General features: G+C 48.9%; 2 protein-coding genes across 2 annotated transcripts; both read left to right on the forward strand.

The window, feature by feature from the left end:
• Window positions 1-919: 919 nt before the first annotated feature.
• Window positions 920-17101, forward strand: LOC121133985 (paired immunoglobulin-like type 2 receptor alpha). The gene is made up of 7 exons (XM_040731456.1): window positions 920-1112; window positions 1422-1814; window positions 10919-11104; window positions 14690-14720; window positions 16343-16389; window positions 16609-16640; window positions 16763-17101. The coding sequence occupies exons 1-7, from the start codon at window positions 1025-1027 to the stop codon at window positions 16883-16885; spliced, it is 900 nt and encodes a 299-aa protein (XP_040587390.1). The 5' UTR covers window positions 920-1024; the 3' UTR covers window positions 16886-17101.
• LOC121133984 (F-box only protein 3-like) lies at window positions 5279-9061 on the forward strand. Its single transcript, XM_040731455.1, is given in 3 exon segments — window positions 5279-5461; window positions 5463-6539; window positions 7485-9061. Coding segments are annotated over 3 exon segments (1254 nt in total). The 5' UTR covers window positions 5279-5299; the 3' UTR covers window positions 7500-9061.
• Window positions 17102-19145: the final 2044 nt, after the last annotated feature.

Genomic DNA, 19145 nt, shown 5'->3' on the forward strand with positions numbered 1-19145 from the left:
ACCCACTTCAGGCAAAGAAGGCTCTAGAACAGCCACAGCTAGACGGACACTCAAGTGCTTGTGGGAACGGCCTCGTGGAGCCCAGCAGCAGATCCCTGACTATTGAGGGGGGCTCAGAGGCTGCACTGAGCAAGCAGTGTGGAGCAAGCAGTGTGGAGTGGAAGACAGCAAGACCTCAATGGAGCTGAAGTCCAGGAAACCAGCATGAGGCAGTCATGTGACATGTGCCAGGGACTCTGATGCTTGGTATCCTCTTCTGCGCCTGTGATGAGGTTGTTGCGAGGCAGAAGGACCCTCAGAAACTGCAGTACATTTGCAGTCTGTGTGGAGGTGAGGGAGACGATCACCAGGAAGCCCAGGGCCGTCACAGACTTGGGAGCAGGGAGCAGCCGGGCCCGAGAGTGTCCACTGGACCCTGGTTATCCCCGGGCCTTGGGAGGAGTCCCTGACAGGCAGGATGAGGGCAAAGAGCAGACGATGGTGAGGGCGCCATGCTAGGGTGGGCACTGAATGTGTCCCTCATCACCTCCTTCCTCATTGTGTGAGCAGAAACTGAGCACTTCTCTGCCTGAGATTATTACAGAGACACAGACACCCAGCGTGGTGGGAGAGATAAGGAGAATCAGGCGGAGGGGAGGGCAGGTTGGAGGAAATCTGGAGGTGAGGAAACCGTGGTTACAGACAACATAGGAAATAGAAATGACTACACACAACAGGAGGTCCATATGTAAGAGAGTTGAGCCTGGCTTTGTGAGGCCAATTCCATATCTTCCTGTCAGAATGGGGCTGGGCTCAAGGGCACAGCCATCTTCTCAGTGACCACAGGGCGTGTCTTCTGCAACATGGGAAAGGAGAAGGCAGACGATAAAGGAAGTTGCTGGCCACAGGAGGTGGAGATGGGGATGTCCTGCCCCCACTCAGTCTTCCTCATGAGAAGACCCGGGGCTGTGTGCCTCTGCACCCCGATTCTCTCCTGAGTCCTGAGCACCCCAGGGTCCCTCCGCAGGGCCTGTTCCTCTCCCTGATGGCTCTGCTGCTCTCATTTCCTGGAGGGAACCAGGCCGTGGCTGGGCTCCTGCTTCTGCTGCTGCCAGCATCACGTCTGCAGGCTGGTGAGTGGTGGGACCTTGCTAGCAGGGACTCTGCCTTCACCACAGGAGACCAGTGGGCTGGGGAGAGGGGGCTGTCATGAGCACAGGCATCTGATAGAGGATACAGCCTGTCCTCTGTGACCCAAGGAGAGCTCATTCTCAGAGTTGGTCCAGCCCAACCCTTCCCTGTCTGTCCTGTCCCTTAGGGACGGTGAGTGGGGCATTGACCAGTCCTGCCCTGTGTCTCACACGTGCCTGGGGTGATGGCTCAGGAGGCTCTGGGTTGTCCTTTCCACCCAGCAGTGACTTCAGATTCTCCCCATCCTTCAGCAGGATCCAACAGAGTAAATGACTTTTGGGTCAACCAACCAGCACACCTCTCTGGTGTCCAGGGCGGCTCCATCGAGATCCCCTTCTCCTTCTACTTCCCCTGGAAGTTGGCCAACGATCCACAGATGAGGATTCTCTGGAGATGGAAGAAATTTCATGGGGAATTTATCTACAACTCCTCCCCGCCTTTCATACATGAGCATTTCAAGAACCGTCTGGTATTGAACTGGACGCAGCCTCAGACATCCGGAGTCCTCAGAATCCTGGACTTGAAGGAGGAGGACCAGACAGTGTACTTCTGCCGAGTTCATCTGAACTCAAGAGAAGGCAAGAAGGAATTTCAGTCGATTCCTGGGACCAACGTGACCATCACCCGTGGTGAGCACATCCTGGGTAAGGCTCTGCTGGCCCTGGCTTCCCCGTACCATAGCTGCTACTGCAGATCTCAGGTGTCTGATGCCTGTCACTGGTCCCTCTCCTGTGTTCTGTCCCCTCCCCGGAGCTCTGCCGCCTTCATCTTTCTCTTCCCACAATCACCCTCGGGCTTCTCTGCTCTCTCTGAACTGCCCCTCCCTGTGCCCTCAGATCCCACCCCACTGCCAGGCCTCACTCTTCCCAGGTGGCCCAGTCTCCTGCTCCTTTCTCCAAACTGCACCACTGCCCCCCCACCCTCCTGACCAGGAACCCACGTGAACCCCGCCTCTCCGGGATGCAGCCCCTGCCCTTGGCCCTGAGTCAGGGTCTCAGTAGATCTGGGTTTACACCGAATCCGTGCCTTCACAGAAGGTGCCTTCTGGTCCCCGTGTGCACCCGTCCTCTGGGTCCCTACGTCACCAGGCTGTAAGACACATCCCTCCCCTCTCCCTGCCCCAGTTACTCTTTCTCCTCCCATTTCCTCTTCTCCTCTTCCTCAGCACCCCATCTTCCCACACAGACCCCATGTTCTCACCGTGACCCTGTCCTCTGGTCATTCCACCTCCCCCGTGACAGCTGTAACTGCAGCTTCCACAGAGTGCGCACAGGCCCAGCCTCGTCACTGTGTGGGCATTACCCAGCCGCCTGGTCATTGTACAGAGAGAGACACGGAGACCAGCAGAATTCAACCCCTGCCCAAGGTCATGCTGTAGACGAACAGGACTCGAAAGGGACCCCCTACCTCCAAGCGTCTCTCAACCAGGAACACGTAGACTTTGCCCCAGTTCACTCTATTGCTGGACTGCCTTTTAACTTGATATTGTTGAGTGTGTACATGTGGCATAAGCATGTGTGTCTATGTGTCAGTGTGTGTGTGTGTGTGTGTGTGTGTGTGTGTGCATTACTCTATGTTGTGCATAGGAAGTCCAGAGGTGAACACTGGTTGTCCTCTCTTAAGACCCACCTTATCCCGTGAGGCACTGGACCTGGTTTACTGATTTGGATTAGGATGATGGGCTATGAAGACTGATGATCCTCTCGTCTCCGTCTCCCATGGGGTTACAGAAAAGGTGTGTGAGATCTGAGGAAGGAACACCGTTTTAGAAAATAATACATAAAATGGATAGTCAGATAATAACCGTTATCCTTAATTACATCACCAATCTCAGCAGCGCCAGTGATGGAAGGATTTGTCCCTTCCAGGTGAGATCCCCCTGCCTCCCGCTGGCAAACCACCCCTGGTCTTCACCCCCGTGCTGGTTCAGGGTGAAGTCACAGGCAGAAGCGGCCTGGCAGCCTTAAGTCTGCAGTTCCTGTGTCTCCACACGCTTCCCTGGATGGCCCTTCTGACGTCTCTGCTCTCCCCAGCCTCCTCGCTCCTTTCCTGTTTCTCCCAGCCCTTGCGGTAACCTATTAGATGCCTGGTAGAAGATCAGTTTCAGGCAGCCACGCCTTTCTCTGCCTCAGTCAGACACACCGTGTCTGTCTTATTTAGCAGGACTTCAGAGGGTCCCCCAGGCCACATGAGGGCAAGACAAGGGCTCTGAAATGAGTTACACCTCACTTCCTTATGAAGTCTTCCTTCAGCATTTTTAAAATCAATTCACTAACTGAACATTGCTACCCATTGTTTTTAAATTTTAAAATTAATGACAAAAAGACTTTTCTTTTTTTTCTATTTTTAAACACAAAATGTTATGTATCCCAGGCTGTCCTCAAACTTGCTGTTAGCTGAGGATGACCTTGAACTCGTGACCCTCCAGCCTCTCCTTCCCGAGTCCTGGATCACATGGGTGTGGTCACTCCTGTCTACAGTGCTTGAGAAGGGACTCAGAGTCTCTGCACACTGGGCAGGCATTCTACCACTGAAAACACATCCACACCTCAAAATGATTGTATTTATCCAAACAAAATGTCCCCAGTTATTGTAAAGAAATCACAACAGGAGAAATATTTGCAACAAGTATTTGGAAAATATTCCTGTGGTTTTTTTTACATAATTCCATATTTGTAGACAAATTTAATAATATTTTCCTTTGTATTTTTCTCTTTCATATCTAAGAAAAATCTCTCCCTCTCCCTCTATGCCACCTCGCAGTGAAAATAGATTCTTCTCTCATACAATGCATCCCAGCCACAATTTCCCTCCCTTCACTCCTTCCATCCCCCACATCTCCCCTCTCCCCCAGATCCACTTCCCCTCTGTTCCTCTTCAGAAAAGAGCAGGACTCTCAGAGATGACCTCAGACAGGACAAAACAGGATACAGGATACGACAAGACCAGGCAAAAGCCCTCCTATCCTGATTGGCTGGACAAGGTACCCAATAGGAGGAAAGAGTCCCAAGATCAGCAAAAGAGTCAGAGAAACACCCACCTCCACAACAACAGCAGCAAACAGCCATAACGTATACTCAGGGGGCCTGGTGCAAACCCAGATCTGGACTTTAAATTCTCTTATAGAAGAGAACACGTTTCTGGTCAGTCTATGCCATTCTGTTCCCCAGTCACTTCATTTTTTACCTGTCATTACTGTTTGTGTGTGCACAGACATGTGGGCATCTTGTTCAGAGGACTTTGGGAGTGGGCGCTCTCCATCCAACCTGCTTTGAGCCAGGGTCCCCCTGTTGTGTCTCCTCACCATGGAGACCAACATGGCTGCCCAGAGAGCTTCCCTGATTCTCCACCTCTGCCTCCTGTCTCAGCAGGGAGTGCTCAACACAGCTGCATTTTCATGTGGGCTCTGGGTAATCAAATGTCACAGCAGGTGCGTTATTAAGCCTGGTTCTTTACTTTTTCATCTGTGTGTGTGTGTGTGCATGTCAGTGTTTACGCTGCATGTGTCTGTGTAGACTTAGGTGTGCAAGCCAGGTAACAGGTGCTGCTTTCTGGCTTCCTTTCCTAGCTCTCTCAGCTTTGGTCACAGCATCAGGACCTCTTGCCCAGACATCACCCACAGTGAGCTGGGCTCCTACATCAATCACCAGGCAAGAGCATGTCCTACAGACTTGCCTATGGGAATCCGATTCAGGCATTTTCTCAGCTGAGGTTCCTCTTCCCAGATAACCATAGCTTGTGTCAAATTGACGAAATAACTCACCAGAACACAAGGCCAGTGCTGTCTGGACTGAGCCATCTCTAAGATGCTCACCTGCCTTTCCTCCTCTGGGGACTGCACTTTCTTTGTGATTCTAGTTTTCTCCACATCAATGACTGATGAGACTGTTTCCATCTCGGTCGTTACTCAACCCCTATACGTCCAACAACTTAGCTTTTTGTGTTCCTCTTTGGCACAACTGGGAAAGAAGGTAATATATGTATATTAATACATATGCATATGCATACACACATATGTGTACACGAATATATGTATATACACACACATTTCCCTACACACCCTGCTAAAATTAGGACAACAAAGGAAATTCTTTATTTAAAAAAAAAAGGTCTGTAGGGGCCGGGCAAGATGGCTGCCGTGGAGGCCGAGACGGGGCCGCTGAACCTGGAGTCGCTGCCCACCAACCCCCTTCTGCTCATCCTATCCTTCGTGGACTACAGGGACCTGATCAGTTGTGGCTATGTCAGTCGAAGACTTAGCCAGCTATCAACTCATGATCCACTGTGGAGAAAGACATTGCAAAAAGTACTGGCTGATATCTGAGGAAGAGAAATCCCGGAAGAATCAATGCTGGAAATCTCTCTTCATAGATACTTACTCAGATGTAAGAAGATACATTGACCATTATGCTGCTATTAAAAAGACCTGGGATGACCTCAAGAAGTATTTGGAGCCCAGGTGTCCTCGGATGGTTTTATCTCTGAAAGACGGTGCCTGTGAGAAAGACCTGGATGCTGTGGAAGCACAGATTGGTTGCAAGCTCCCTGATGATTATCGCTGTTCATACCAGATTCACAATGGGCAGAAGTTAGTGGTTCCAGGGTTGCTGGGAAGTATGGCACTGTCAAACCACTATCGCTCTGAAGATTTACTAGATGTTGATACTGCTGCCGGAGGATTTCAGCGGAGACAGGGATTGAAATACTGTCTCCCTTTAACCTTTTGCATACATACGGGCTTGAGTCAGTATATAGCTGTGGAGGCTGCAGAGGGCCGAAATAAAAACGAAGTGTTCTACCAATGTCCAGACCAAATGGCTCGGAATCCTGCTGCTATTGACATGTTTATCATAGGTGCTACTTTTACTGACTGGTTTACATCCTACGTCAACAATGTTGTATCAGGTGGTTTCCCCATCATCAGAGACCAGATATTCAGATACATTCATGACCCAGAGTGTGTAGCAACAACTGGAGATATTACAGTTTCAGTGTCAACATCATTTCTACCAGAACTCAGCTCTGTACACCCACCACACTATTTCTTCACGTACCGAATCAGGATTGAAATGTCACGAGATGCACTTCCAGAGAAGGCCTGTCAGTTGGATAGTCGCTACTGGAGGATCACGAATGCCAAAGGGGATGTGGAAGAAGTTCAAGGACCTGGAGTAGTTGGTGAATTTCCAATTATCAGCCCAGGTCGGATATACGAATACACAAGCTGCACCACATTTTCTACAACATCAGGCTATATGGAAGGGTATTATACCTTCCATTTTCTATACTTTAAGGACAAGGTCTTTAATGTTGCCATCCTCCGATTCCACATGGCATGTCCAACATTCAGGGTGTCTATAGCCCGATTGGTAAGTTAAATTTTTTCTAGTGCTGGATTACAGGGCTTTATATTCTAAGGACCATCTTTGTTTAGGTAGATGAGTGGTTTATAAATGATGTTCCAAAAAAAGTGTGGACATTTGAGGAAGTATCTTAGGGTTGTATTAACATATGAAAGGAAATGAACAATAAGTTTATTTTAGCTTCTCCTTACTTTTCAGCCAGAGAAACTATTATTTGTTTCTCAGATTAGACTTTTCTACTGTTCCCAATAATAACTATGTGGCCTACAAGTATTAGAAAATGTGAAAAAACCAAGCAAGACCAATTAAAATTGACTTTTGTCATTAAGAATGGAAAACAATTTCCTACAGTATTTTTGCTAAGATTCCCAATTTAATAAAATAAACTAGTATCCTATAGAAATCTTTACAGAGAATTTATTGGGTATAAATATACTTTTTTCAGTTTCCTGTGATTATTTTTCAAGTCAACCAGGCATATTTTACAAATCTCATTCTTAAGGTTACTTTGTGATAGGTACAGTAGTAACCCTAATTTATGGACTGTAAAATGATTAAGCAAAGTGTATGAAGTCCTGTGTTACATATTGGGAATAGTATATTTAGAATTCACCTGAGTTCTAGACATTGGGTTCTTAGAAAATGCCCTCCTAGCTCCTGGAATGGGTGGGTTTGAGATAATTCTAGAAAAAATGGACAAGCCGCTAACTTTACTGAAAGAGGATTCATTCTCTTTCATTATAAAGTATCTATACTAGTCCAGATTTATAAGTAAAGTTTTAGCTTTCTTCTCAGTGGGAGAATGTTAGAAACTGTTCCCAGTATGAAGAATTTGCTGCTTCCTGTAATAGACTTCCATTTTCTTGGTGAAGGGGATGAGAAGGAGGGCTTGAAATAGGGTATCATTATGTAGCCCAGACTGGCCTCAAACTCACTGTTTTCTTGCCTCAGCCTCCCAAGTGCTAGATGTGTGTCACCATGTCTACACCAGACCAGACTTCCATTTACATGAGCTTGGTACCATCTTGTTCTTAAATGGTTGATAATCATCAGTGAAGCTGTCTGGGACTGGAATTTGCTTTGTGGGGAAATTTTAAAGCATGGACTTAATTTCTTTAATATGTGTATTTTCTATTTCTTCTTGTTTCAGTTTTGGTAATTTGTGCCTTTCAAGGAATTTGTTTTATTTCATCTAAATGTTGAATTTATTGGCATAATGTTATTCACAATATTCCCTTAATATTCTTTTAATGGCTACAAGAGATGTAGTCAGATACCCTCTTTTATTCTTAATATCGGTGAGTTATATCTTTTTTATCACGTCATTTTTATTGATCATTCAAAAAGGAGCAACATTTAGTTTTGATGGATTTTCTGTACTGTTTGTTTTTTTTTCTATCTCAGTGATTGGTGCAATTGTCTTTATTTCTCCTACTTTGGGTTTAATTCATTTTTATTGTAGCTTTTAAAAGTAGAAGTTTAGATAATTGATTGTAGACCTTTCCTATTTCTAACCACTGTTTTAGCTGTATTGCACAAATTTTGATGTTTTGTTTTGGTTAATATTTAGTCCAAAATATTCTCAGATATCGCTTGTAACTTTGACTTATGACTGTATAGAAATATGTTCATTTTCAAGTATTTGGAAATTTTTCAGTTGTCTTTTGCTTATTGGATTCTCTTACTGTAGTTGGAGAACTTATTGTGTATTGCCAATATTTTTTAATGTTTCATGGGCCAAAATTATGTGAAGAATTTCTTTATCTTGGTAAATGACCGTTGTGTATTTGAAAAGAATGTATATTCTGCCATGTGAGAATTGATTCTATAAATGACAGGCCAGCTGGTTGTTGTGTTTGCCAGTGTTTGTCAAGTCATCTGTATATTTCTTGCTTCAGCCATGGAAAGAGATTATTGTTGAAATATTCAGTTAATGTTAAGGCTTTGTCCAATTCTTTCTTGTCAGATTTGCCTCATGCATTTTGAAGTTTATAATTGTGTGCTAGTGCTTAGGATTGTTGTCTGTTTGTGGAAGTACTTCTTTGATTGTCATCTCCAATAACATTCCTGTCCTAAAGTTAAGAACATTGAGATATGTTTGGACAGGCAGTCAAGCTGGGTCAGCTTGATCCTTTTGTTGCTTGTTTTTAACATTTGTTTCAGTGAATATAAAGTATGAGTTTTACCTAAGGATAGTGGTTCTCAAGCCTTTTAGGTCTCATCACCTCCTTAGATGTATAAAAATCATTGACGACTCTTAAGAACTCATTTACATGGTTGTTTCAGTGTTTGCTATATTAGAAATTAAAAGAGAACATTTATAATAGTATCAATTTCTTTTAAAATTACAATAAATAAAACCTTTACATGTTAAAAAAAAGGTCTGTAACTGAATAGTAATGGTGGCTGCTCCATAAAATAGACGTGCTGTAAATTAATGGACTATATATTGTATAGTTCAAATGATATACCTTATATTATGCACATTTTAGCAATAAAATGATTTTTTGACACATGGTCTCACTACATATCCCTAGCTGGTCTAGACTTTCTATGTAGACTTGATGGGTCTTCAACTCACAGAGATGTACCTGTCTCTGCCTCTTGAATGCTGGCATTACAGGTGTGCTACACTGAAGTCAGCTTAAAGGAGACTATTTAAAGGGCGGTGGTTCATACCTGTAATCCCAGGACTCAGGAGGTGGAGACAAGGAGATCCAAAGTTTATGGTCATTAGCTACACAGAAAGTCCAAGACCACTGTAGACTACATAGATAGTATCTCTTTTATAAAAATGTTAGGAGTGGTTAAGAGAACCAGCTTTGTGATTGTGAGGACCAAAGTTCAAATCCCAACACCCATGTAGACAGCTGGGTGTCCCTGCATGTGCTGTGACACCACTTCCAAGGAGGTGGAGGCAGGAGGATTTCTGAGTTTGTTGGCTTTCAGCCTGGCTGATACTTGAGCCCCCATTTCATAGAGAGAGCCTGCCTCTGAGGAGTAGGTGGAGGTTGTTGCAAAAGGACACCAGAAATGTCTTCTGGCCACACACGCACATTCAGGCGCACATCTGTGTCCTCCATTAAATATTTCATTCATACATTTATACAATGCATTTTGATCATATCTGCATCAAAAGAAGCAGTGTCTTCAGCAATAGTTCTTACCATCCAGTTATGGTAGACATCCAAGAGCAATGCAGATAGTCTGTGTTGTATTTGGGGACCCTGAGCTTCGCTGAACAATGACCCATAGGGAAGTCACACAGGCACAGAGATTTTCATTCAATAACTGGTGTCTTTGGTGGCAGCGTTGTCCACTCCACAGCTACTTATGTTCTAATGAGAAATGTTACTAGAAAGTGACTGTTTTTGATCTGTGTGACTTAGAGATTGCTCTTTGTAAGGGATGACATGAGGGTCTGAGGACATGCCTACCACGAAACAGAGACTTCTCATGGCTCACCTGATTCTTAGCCTAGCATTGGATCCCTTCTGCCTATGTGAACTTCTAAAAGCTGTTGCCCATCCCACATACCACAAAGGAGACAAGATAGCCATGTCCATTTGCCCATCCATCCCCCAATCCAAGAAGAACCACTTGTTAGTTGAGTGTAGGGTCAGAGCCTGGACCCCGGCACCTCTCACAAGCCAGCCTTGGCCATCTGTCCTCAACAGGACAATGAAAGAGACCTGTCACTGTGAAAAGCAGGGGACAGAGGTTTACTCAGCGCGGCCAGATTGGGAACAGAAACAACCTGCAACTCTGTATTTGGGGTTTTGACAGTCCTGACCTGAGATTCAGGCTTGAGTAGAAGCAAGAAATTGCACAGCTAAGCAGTCACCGGTCTTCATGGCCCCGCCCACAGTGAGCCATCCTTGGGTCTCCAGGCTCTCCTGAGAGCTGATCTAAGGAGTTGTCAGAACTGTGTGAACTCCCTTTCTGGGAGGCCAATCCTTTCTCTGCCTGGCTCCAGCTTCAGCCTTCCCTTCTGCCAGCCTCCAACTGTAGTGAGATATCCACCCCGCCCACTCCTGTACACTGAACACGCCCATTTGAGAGTGGCCACAGGTGAGGAAGTGATGGAGGGAGGATTAGATCTGGGGTGCCGGACCCCAGAGCTCTCTCTTGGGAGGATCCTTGGAGCTGGAACCTGTGGCAGTGCCCGCCTCTTCTATGAGTGCATTCTACCCAAATAAACTTCACTTAACCTGTACTGAGTCTAGGAAATCCTGACTCCCAAGCAATGTGAGACTCCTTGGGAGACTCCAGTCCTTGGAGCCCTTGCTGCATTAGTCTGATGGGCACAGATGCCGCAGGGGCGTCTTCAGAACATCTTCTCTCCTGCCAGGGGATTTCATGCTGACTGTTTTGTCTCTTCCCAGCCCCCAAGACCACCTCTCCAAGCCTCACCACTGTGCCCTCTGCACTCACGACAAATGCCCTCACGACCACAGACGGCACGATGGTCCTGGGTCAGGGAACCGGAGTTGGGGTGGCAGTGGCCGCTGCTGCACTGCTGGCTGGGGTTTTGGGATTGATAGTGTTCATCAGGATGAAGAGAAGGAAAGGTAAGTGGTCCACACTGCACCCCATCACACCTCCTGAGTGTTTCCTCAGGACTGTCTACACCACAGTCATCCAAGGTGACTGTTCACTGTGCAGATCCTAGGGCTCGGGAGACAGCTCAGTCAGTAAGTGCTTGTCACCCAAGCTTGAGGTCCCATCACCATGATCCCTGTAACCCAGTGCTGAGGAGGTTAGACAGGGTGATCCCTGAGGATGCATGGCCAGCCATGCTAGACTGATTGGCGAGCCTCCCCTCCCAGTGAGAGACCCTGTCTTTAACACACAAAACAAGGTGGGCAGCTTTTGAGGAGAGAAGCTAAGGGTGGCCTTTGGTCTCCCCAGGGCAGATCCCTGTGGCCTCCTCTTGGGTCAGGACGGCTCTGAGGCTTCTGCTTAGGGTAGCTGGGTCTTTGTTTGGTTGCTATGGATTTGGTGTGGTCTGCAGGCCTGCACTGCTAACCCCACTCCATTCTGCTTTAAGCCGGTTCCTCAAGTGAGGCTTCTGCAGGGTTAATATCATGAACCACACAGTCCCGTCAGACTCAGTTCTTCTCTGTTGACTTAGTCATTCCTCATCAGTCCACCCCTTTGGTTTACAAAGGAGAAAGGGCCTGCCCTGGAGAAAGCCGGGGAGGGGAAAGCAGAGGGGACCGGAAGTTTCCTCAGCTCAGCTGTATTGCCCAACTCCCCACAGTCTGGCTTGAAGAGGGAGGATAAGTAAGAGCATCGGGTTTCCCAGCAGCTACAAGGCAATGGGGAGGAACCCTAAGGACTGAGTGTTCGTCTCTGAGGAGCTGTGGTGTGGACGGACAAGGTCAGGGGAGGTGGCCAGAGGACTCTCAGAGGAAGAAACATAACACAGTGTCAGAGAATAAATACTGACAGCCAGGGCATTCGATGGCCCAGGAGGGCAGGACACTGGAGGTGCTCGGGGCAGATACGGCCGAAGGGACGAACTGACCACTGGACGTTTCCCCTAACTCACGCACCCATGGCACGTGCACACTCACGCACGGTAAATAGATACCTATGATACTATCGAAAATAAAACCCTGACAGCCAGTGGTGGCCACACCTCAATCAGCGCACATGGGAGGGGGAGGGAGGTAGCTGGATTCTTTTTTTTTAATTATTTAACTTAAATAAAAAACAATCTTAATTTACATAAGAATCCCAGTTCCCTCTCCCTCCCCTCCTCCCACTCACCCCACCATCTCCCCATCCCAACTCCCCCTCCACTCCTAAGAGATGCTGAGACTTCCCAAGGGGATCAACAAAGTCTGTCACGTCTTTTGGGGCAGGACCGAGGCCCTCCCCCCTGTAGGCTGAGAGACTATCCCTCCATAGGGAATGGTCTCCTAAAAGCCAGCTCAAACACTAGAGATAAATACTGGTTCCACTCCCAGCCTCCCTACAGACTGCCCAAGCCCCCAACCGACACCCACATTCAGGCTAGTCCCCAGCCGTCAGTCGAGACAGAGTCCAGGAGCTCCCACTCGCTCAGCTCAGCGGTTTCCGTGGGTTTGCCCAGCATGGTCTTGACCCCTTTGCTCATCACTGCTCCTTGTCTACAACTGGATTCCAGGAGTTCAGCTCAGAGCTTAGCTGTGGGTCTCTGAGCAGCAGCTGGATGGTAACATCGCAGTCTGAGGGTGTAGAGAACAGACAGTTGTGGCCACGCTGTGTCACTTCATCATAGTAGGGCTACACATGGAAACGAATGGCCAGAACCAGGAAAATGTCGAGGCAAAAGTTTCAACTCTGTGATTACCCAGTGGGCGTCTGTAACTCCAGTGTGTGCAAGGTGCCGCCTGGAGCATGAGGACTTCAAGGTCATCCTAGGTTGCAGGAGACCTGAACCACACAAAGACTCAGTGATCACACTGATGCAGGGAACAGGGAACAGGACAAGGCTTGTCTGTTGAGACACTCCTTGAGGAAACCACCAAGCCTTGTGGGGCAGGAGGAGGAAGTGTTTGAGGTGTGTAATGGTGGTAACTCTCCCACGGCTGTGATAAAACACGGAGATCAGAAGTCACTTGTGGAAGACAGAGTTCCTTTTGGCTTGCGGTCCCTGAGGAAGGTTAGTAATGGGGGACACTGCAGCCACAGCTTCAACCACATGCAGAAAACACAGAGAGAAAACCGGAAGTGAGGAGGGGCACTCAGTCCTCCAGACACCCCCAGGACACACAGCTCCTCCAGGAGGCTGCACCTCCTACATGTTCCACTCCTCCCCATATGACCAAAGGCCAACTAGGTGAGCCTGTGGGAGACTCTCCATCCAAACCCCACAGGGGAAGGCTGACCAGCAGAGTGGGGACCGAGTTGAAGTGCCTGTGCGGATCTGACAGATCTGTCCCGAAAACAAGCAACCAAGCAAACAGAAACAACAACCAAGTGTATTCATGAGTCAAAAGACAGAGAGAGAGATGGTCCAGGTTAAGACCACTGGCTGCTGCTCTTGCACAGGACCCAAGTTCAGGTCCCAGCACCCACACAGAGCAACTCACAACCTGCTGCAAGCCTTGCTTCAGGTGCCCTGCCCTCTCTTCTGCCCCCTTGCACATGGGAACACAGGTGGCATTCGCAGTCTCACATACTGTGCAAAACATACTCATCTTCTCCAATTGACACTCACTCTCAAAGGCAAAACAAGACACAATGAGTAGAAAAAACAATAAAAGTAACAACAAAAAGTGACCAATAATGGAGCCCCCCACTGCCTGGTCCCAGAGTGTTTAAAGCTGCAATAGGAGGCTGGCCGGGTGGCTCAGCAGCTAAGAGCACTGGCTGCTCCTGCAGGACCTGAGCTCTGCTCCCAGCACCCAGTCAGGCAGTTGACAACCGCCTGTAACTCCAGCTCCAGGCGAATGGGAAGCTCTCTCCTGAATCCACAGGCGTCTGCTCTATGGGTATCTACCCAAAATAGGTGCAAATTAACTTTAAAATTCAAAACAAAAGCTACAGTAGCTACATAGATACATAGATAGATAGATAGATAGATACATACATACATACATACATACATACATACATACATACATACGTAGATACATAGATAGATAATAGATTTTCTTTTATTTAAGTTGAAGTGGCCCTCAGGGGGAAAAAGCTCTCAGTTTCCAAGCCTGGGAGCCACGTGATGGAGGGAACCAGTCTCCTACAGTTGTCCTCTGACCTGCACACAAGCTGTGCCACACCCCTTATCATACCGTAAATAATTAAAACAGCACAGTGTGCGCCAAGAAAAACAGACTATCGGAGTAAAATGTAACCCAGGAAGAGGCTGTTCCTAAGGTGCAGGCAGGAAGGAGGGTAAGTGTGGAGCAGACTGAGCAGGTGTGGGGTGAGGGGACCTAAGGGAAGGGAAGGGCACAAAGGAGAAGGGTGGGCATGGACCTAGCAGAGGTTTGGGGGAGGGGTTGCTGTGCAGGACCGCAGCCCAGCACAGGTAGTTCCAGACTCTGAGCGTCTGGGCAGTGTCTTTGTCCCCTGTCCTCTGAGGTGGTCTGAACACAGAGGACAGCTCAGAGGCAGATGGAAATCAGCATGGCTGTCACACTGACACTGTGTCTTTCCCACAGGACAGACAGCGAAAGCCGAAACCCCAGCCAGGTGAGCGCCATCCGGGTCCTCTGCAAGAGCAGCCCGTGCTCTTAACCACTGCAAAATCTCTCCAGCCCCTTGAATAACATGAAAAAAAATTTTAAAAACCACACGCAGGGCTCCTACGTCGCCCACCCTGACTCATCGGGTCGGCTTCCTCCTTGTCCTCGGTGACATCAGGCTCCTCAATGTCACCAGCCTCAGACCCTGAGGGAGCGCACAGGGGTCTCAGGGAGTCTCCTTCCCAGGGCAGCCCACCCCCAGGTCCCTCAGGTTCTGTCTCCCTCTCTCCTTCCATTTCCTAAGCTCCCCTCGCTGTGACACTGGGGTCCTTGGACCTCTGCCGGGACAACCAGCCCTCCCCTCTTTACCTCTCCTCTGTTTCTCCGTGGTCAGTGAGCCCCGCTCCCCCAGGAATCCCACGTCCTCGTCTTCTGTTCCTCCTGCCCTGCTCTCCTCACCTGCCAACCTCTCTGCTTCTCTCTGCTTTTCTTTTCCCTGTTGCACACGGCCTGCTCGGAGTCCTCCTGTTCTGACCCCTATTGTCTGAGACAGGGTCTCATGCAGACCAGCCTGGCCTCGAGCTCACTATGTAGCCAAGGCTAGCCCTGAACTTCTGATCTCTTGCCTCCACCTCCCAGCTGTTGGGGTGACAGGCATCACTCCATACCTGGTTATGCGGTGCTGGGGACAGAACCCTGGGCCTTGTGCACACCAAGCAAGCCCTCTCGTAGCCACCCTGCCTCCCCAGCTTCCTCCCCCTTTCATCTGCCGGTGGCTTCTTTGGCCAGATGCTCTTCCTCCAGGCTGATCTCAGGGCGCTTCTCCCGCCAAGTCAGCTGAGCGCCTTCCCAGAGGACCTGAAACTCTGCTGTCTTCTAGTTTTAACCACGGTAGTGAGAGAGGATAGAGTTACTTCTCCCTGTCTCTGGTCTCTGTTGCTGCCAGTGCAGGATTTCCTAGAATAACTCACATCAGGTAGTGCTAAGAGCCCTCGGCCAGGCCTCCTTACCCATGGCCTCTCATGCTCTTCCAGAGAGGGACTAACACCATCATGCTCATCTTGGCTCAGCTCCTGGTGTAGGGGCATGCGTGTGTGCGTGCGTGTGTGTGTGTGTGTGTGTGTGTGTGTGTGTGTGTGTGTGTGTGTGTGTGTGTTAGTTCTCAGGGGCCGTCCACTGTTTTATCACATTGTTTGTGTGTGCGTGTGTATATATGTATGTGACCATGAGCTTTTCATGGCACAATGTGGATGTCAGAGGACAACTTCAGAGAGCTGTCTCTTTCCTTCCACCCTGTGGGTCCCTGTGATGAAATCTGGCTTGTCACTCTTAATGGCATGGACTACCCCCACTATGTCATTTCTCCAGACCCATCTTGGGTTTTGTGGTTTTGGTTTTCTTTTGTTTGGGCTTTTGCTTTTGAGACAGGGTCTTGCACTGGTCTGAACTCCGGGGACTCATCTGCCTGTCTCTGCGTCTCCAGCATGCAGCTTTATGTGGTCTGAAGTCAGGACTTCTGTCTGTGTGACGAGCCCTTTCCTAGCTGAGCCGCGTCTCCAGGCCAGCACCTGATGGCTCCATTCTTTCTGGTCCAGCTGCTAATGTGTTACCCATCTCGTTCTTATGCAGGGAACTCATTGAAAACACCGAGACACACCAGAACGTCGAACCTGAAGGTAAATCCTGCCAGCTTCTTGTTTCCACACTCGGCTCTGACATCTTCTCCCAAGACCCCACACTTCCATGAGCGTTCCCTCAGTATTTTCGTCTTTCCCTCCTTCTCCCTGTCCCTCCCATGTAAACAAGGTCCTCGCCTCACTGTTGGAACTCCCAGCCATCCTTGTCCTTCCTGTCACAAGGCTTGACTTCAGAGTTCTGCATTCCTTTTTCTCTAGGGCAATATAAGGACCCCAGGGGGAACCCCAAGGTGAGCAACTGAGACTCAGGTCTGGGGGAAGTGAAGGTGTTGAAGGGGCAGAAGGGTGGAGGCGGTGGTGTGGGTGGGGCAGACACGCGGCTGCACTGCTGCCTCTGACCTCTTGTCCCCAGGATAACATCGTGTATGCCTCCATCGCCCTCTCAAGCCCGGCCTCCCCAGGAACACCGCCCTGCCAGCCTGTCCACGGGAGCCCCCAGGAGGAGACTGTGTACTCCATCCTAAGGACCAAATGAGTGGGTCTGGGCGGCCACCTCAGAGTCACCTCTGCTTCTAGTAGGAAGACTCCACTGATACCACAGCCAGAGACAGAAGCTCAGGGTCACAGACACCCATGGCCAGAGACAGAAATTCACTTGTCAGGGAGTTTGAACTCACAGAAACTGAGAAACTCCCAGTTCCCTTTTCTAACTTCCTAGGCCTGTCTCTCAAGAATAAAAAGATCTACAGAATTTGCCTAAATGAATCTAACTAAGGGACATCAATTGTGACCCTTGACTTCTGGCCCTCAGAGACCCCTCCTCTATCAAACAGTAGGAGTAGCAGAACACACTACTCCTCAAAGAGGGCTGCCAGGAACCCCTCTGAGCCGTCCCTCTGCTGCGAATCCCCTCTCTCCTCTGGCTCTCCAATGTCTTCCATGAGTTGCTCCAAGTCCAGGTCACTGGAACCATCATCTTCAGGGGGGAAGAGTGCTGCCTCCCGTGTCAGGGGCTCCTGAGGTCCAGCACCTTCCTTTCCCAATGGACAAGCCCCATGGACAGCTGGTGGGGTCGGGCACTTGGACACAATTTTAATTTCTTTCTCCTCAAGTAAGGTGGTAGCTGAGGCCTTGCTTTTGGGAGCCTTAAATTTCTTTTTAGGGCCTAAAGAGAACAAGGGACAAGGTTGAGAGTCCCCTAAGTCAACTATCTGGGGTTTTACAGCCAGGTTTCAGATCTTTGTTTAAAGCATCTGTAGGAGAATCAGGTATGGGAGGTGCCCAGGGTTCAGAAGGGCTCAGCCTCTAAAAGGTGAGAGGAGTAACTGAGAGGTGGGAGAGCCAGTTCCAGGCAGGCAAAGGTGATGGGGGGGGGTGAGTGCAGAGCAGGGGAAGCAGGGAAGGGACAGGAGTTCAAGGCAGGGGGAGGGAAGTAAAGGGAGAGGGCATGGACAAGGGACCCTGGACACAGCTGTCCCCTGATTGGCTGTGCTGTGCAGGAGGACAGCTGAGGACTGGCCTCAGGCCCTGGTGACTCTCTTCCCGTCCCTGAATGGCTGCTGCAGAGCTGTGTGCTGCCCTGGGCCCCTAATGCTGTCTGAACACAGAGAGCAGTGAGAGGCAGAGGGAGGGTCAGCATGGCTGCCTCACTGACACTGTCTCTTCTCCTGCAGGCCAGCAGCCTAAAGCCCAAACCCCAGCCAGGTGAGCGCCTGTGGGGCCGTTGGTGGGTTGAATATAAATTTCCCTGTAGGCTCAAGGATTTTCATGCTTGGTCACCTGACAGTGACACATAGAGGTGTGGCCTTGATGGAGTAGGTGTGGCCTTGAGAGAAGAAGTTGGTCATGGGAGGTGGGATTTGGTACCTCCAATGCTCACGCCAGGCACAGTGTCTCTGCCTGCTGGCTGCATATCCGGATGTAGAACTCTTACCTACTGTTCCTGCACTATGTCTGTCTACATGCAACCATGCTCTCTGCCATGATGATAAAGGACTACCCCTTTGCAACTCAAAGCCAGCCCCAATTGAATGTTTTCCTTTTTAATAAGTTGCCATGGTCATGGTGTCTACTAATAGCAATAGAACTTTGACTAAGACAGAATGTTTGGGGAACTTTGCTGTAAGTATCATGCTGTAGAGCTTAAGAGATGATTTAGTTAGTAAAGCATTTGCCACACGGCATTCAGACCTGCCTTTGACAGGAGGTGTAGACAGATGGGAAGTTTTCATTAATGAGGTTATTTGCTGAGTCAGGACACTTGGGGCCTGCACTGTGGGTTATTCCAGGGAAGTTTCTGGAATTGGATGGTTCAGACAGAAACAGCAAATGTTGAGCCTGTTCTCTGGGTCCCCCGGCCATCAACCAGATACGGCTGCCTCACGTACTCATAAGAGAAGATGTGACCCAATCCTCATAGAGAGTACGTGACTCTGGACCACACTGCTACCTCTGCTAAATTCCAGAAACAGGCCTGAGCTTAATCAGCAGTTAAAGATTAGCTCAACAGAAAGCCCCAATTCCTCCAGGAGTTAGGCGAGGACATAGGAGAGATGGAGACAGATAAAGTAAGGACCTACTGTCAGGTTACCTGGCAGAGGTTCTACCCCCTACCTTTTGCCCTGTGAATTAGGTTTCCAGGCAGCACAGAGGGTCACCCCTCCCCCTGACCTTCGCTCCGCCAGGCTCACTGCAGCTGCAGCACACCCCCATTCTTCCCCTCCTCCCTTCCCCGATATAAATCCCTTTGGGATGAAATAAAGTTGTCGCCTTGATCAGACTCCTGTCTTGGCGTC

This window comes from Mesocricetus auratus, unplaced genomic scaffold (genome assembly GCF_017639785.1).
Source record: "Mesocricetus auratus isolate SY011 unplaced genomic scaffold, BCM_Maur_2.0 Super-Scaffold_100025, whole genome shotgun sequence".
Lineage (NCBI taxonomy): Eukaryota > Metazoa > Chordata > Mammalia > Rodentia > Cricetidae > Mesocricetus > Mesocricetus auratus.